At 38.3% G+C, this 2,864-nt stretch overlaps 1 protein-coding gene across 1 annotated transcript; it reads left to right on the forward strand.

Moving 5' to 3' along the window:
- The first annotated feature begins 805 nt into the window (after window positions 1-805).
- On the forward strand, window positions 806-1,513 carry LOC142550149 (uncharacterized). The gene is made up of 2 exons (XM_075659384.1): window positions 806-985; window positions 1,205-1,513. The coding sequence occupies exons 1-2, from the start codon at window positions 806-808 to the stop codon at window positions 1,511-1,513; spliced, it is 489 nt and encodes a 162-aa protein (XP_075515499.1).
- The last annotated feature ends 1,351 nt before the right edge of the window (window positions 1,514-2,864 follow it).

Consider the following 2,864-nt stretch of genomic DNA (forward strand, 5'->3'; position numbering starts at 1 on the left):
TTACTGGTCATAATTCGATTGATCAAATAATTAAGATATAACATTCGAGAGAGGGGATTGAAATTAGGACATGGGAAATCACATCGTCAGATGTTTATAAAGTAAAAAAGACGTATAACTCTGACGAATCCATAAAGAGAAACTTATTTGGATTTATTACGTGTTACATGATTTTGAATAGACATTTTAAAATCGGTAATAGGTCATACAGTTCTATTTATCACTTTAAAAAGAGAATAGGAAAATTGGGAGTTCTTGGTTAGTAAACATGATGCAAATTTAATAATATGTTAGTCAATTTTAATTTAGCATAAGGGAGACCAGACGAAATCATATCTCTAGATTGATCTACTCATTGAACTTCAACTGCGTGCTAAAAAAATCCCTGATTCGTTATTTTCTCTGAATTGATCATAAACTATCTCATTTATTTCTCTAAATAAAGTTGAACTATGTCAATTATGGTAATTAATAAATAATTTTAAATAATTATTCATCGTGGAATCGATATCTGTACTCAAACCAGTACTAAAACTTGACACCGAACACTTGCGGTAGTGAAAATACGCAACAAGTTTTTGGCACCGTCGCCGGGGATAAACTATTGAATTGCATATTGATATCGTCACTAAGTAGTATTGACTTTAATTTAGACTTTATTTTATTATCTTTTTGCTACTTTATAATCTCTGCTGTTTTGCAGTGCATGCGAAGATATCAAAATCCCGACTTGCTTATTTTTTATCCGGAGATCGAAAGAACTGCGAGAAGACTAAGAAAAGCTAGAAGGGAAGAAATCTTAGCAATGGCTGAGAACAAGAAAAACGACAGACATAATTCTGGCATTGCAAGAAGGACCATCAACGCGAATAATTTCGAACTAAAACCTGCCCTGATCAATATGGTCCAACAAAACCAGTTCACTGGGACTGCTACTTCTGATCCTCACGTTCATTTGAGGACTCTCATGGAGATCACAGACACGGTAAAAATTAATAATGTTCCTGATGATATTATTAGATTGCGTTTATTTCCATTTTCTCTCAGGGACCAAGTAAGAGGATGGCTCCAATCATTGCCGCTAGGGAGCATTACGACATGGCAAGAGTTAGCAACGAAGTTCCTTTCTAAATATTTTCCCCCCGCCAAGTCTGAACAATTGAAGATTGAGATAAGCACTTTTAGGCAGACTGACTTTGAGCAGCTTTATGAGGCATGGGAAAGATACAAGGAATTGTTGAGGAGATGCCCGAATCATGGTTTTGAAGACTGGGTGCAGATTGAGTGGTTTTATAATGGGTTGAATGGCCAGACACGGACAACAGTGGATGCAGCGGTAGGTGGCACGAACTTTGCCAAATCTCCTGCTCAAGCCTACGATTTGCTTGAAAAGATGACTATTAATAGCTACCAATGGCCGTCTGAGAGGTCAGGAGTAAAGAGGACAGCTGGAGTTTATGCTGTGGATCCGATTACATCGTTCACCGCCCAAGTTTCTGCACTAACCACCTAATTTGCAACTATGAACAAGGTGAGCACAGCAGAGGGTGAAAGTTTGAAAGTGCACCGGTTGTTGTTGAAGAATCAAATTTTCTTGAAGAAGTCCAATACATCAACAACAAGAATGTTGGAGGCTACGGAGGATATCGAGGTAACCCTCCCCCTAATACTTATCATCCTGGATTGAGAAATCATGAGAATTTTTCATATGCAAACAATAAGAATGTATTAAATCCTCCACCGGGCTTCAATACATCAAATGGGGAAGGGGGGAAGCCATCATTTGAGGATTTAGTTGGGACATTCGTTGCTGAATCTGGCAAGAGGATGGCTAGGACTGAGTCTAGGCTTGACAACCTAGAGACACACATGGCGAATATTGTTGCTTCTTTGAAAATCCTTGAGTTGCAAGTTGGGCATATAACAAAACAACTAACATCTCAACCGTCAAGCGCAGTACCAAAGAATGCAGACCAGAGTATGAGAGAAGTGAATGGTGTTTTCATACAACTTGAGGAGGTTGGAATGATAGAAGTAGAAGAGAAAAAAGTTGATCATAAACCCAGCTGGGAAGATAAGCCGACTCCAAGCAAAGGGAATCGAGGTAAAAAAAGTAAGAGTTATGATTTTGATCAATGCATTGATATTTATTTACTTCCCTATCCCCAAAGAATCTTACAATTGAAGGCTGAGTTTCAAAAGAAAAAAAGTCTTGAAGATCTCAAAAACCTACACTCTAACATTCAGTCTGCAGAGCAGGAAGAGGTGGCATTTACTGGAGGAGATGGTAAGGCGAGGCAAGGAAATCTTCCTCAGAAGCTGCAAGACCCTGGGGAATTTGTTGTACCATGTGAAATAGGGCGTAAATTGGTGAAAAAAGCTATATGTTATTCAGGAGCAAGTGTTAATATAATGCCAAGTTCTCTTTACGAGAAATTTGGATTGAGCAGGATGAAACCCACATGACTAAACTTACAGATTGCAGATAAATCGGTCAGGATACCGTTGGGTATTGTGGAAGATGTTGAACTTCTGATCGACAAATTGAAGGTTCTAGCAGAGTTCGTGGTACTTGACATGGAGAATAGTCAGAACGTTCACATCGTTCTAGGATGAACATTATTGGCTACTGTTGGAGCCATCATTGATGTGAAACGAGTAAAGATGCCCATGGAAGTTAAGGGTCAAATGGTGGCAATAATAGCATCCAAGAAATCATACGATCCACCATGAACAGGAGTAGAGAAAGTCAGGCTGATGAATATAAACCAAGCGCTGTGTGGGAAGCAACCCACAATTATTTTAGCATTCGTTTTGATTTTATTTTATTTTATTTTAAATCTTTATTTTGTTGATTTTCACTT

Source organism: Primulina tabacum, chromosome 6 (genome assembly GCF_025594145.1).
Source record: "Primulina tabacum isolate GXHZ01 chromosome 6, ASM2559414v2, whole genome shotgun sequence".
Lineage (NCBI taxonomy): Eukaryota > Viridiplantae > Streptophyta > Magnoliopsida > Lamiales > Gesneriaceae > Primulina > Primulina tabacum.

What these genes read in the sequence shown, in the direction of transcription:
- LOC142550149 (XM_075659384.1), top strand. Translation starts at nt 806, where the DNA reads ATGGCTGAGAACAAGAAAAACGACAGACATAATTCTGGCATTGCAAGA. An exon ending in TCATGGAGATCACAGACACG is followed by an intron (nt 986 to 1,204) that starts GTAAAAATTAAT and finishes GACTTTGAGCAG; the next exon opens with CTTTATGAGGCATGGGAAAG.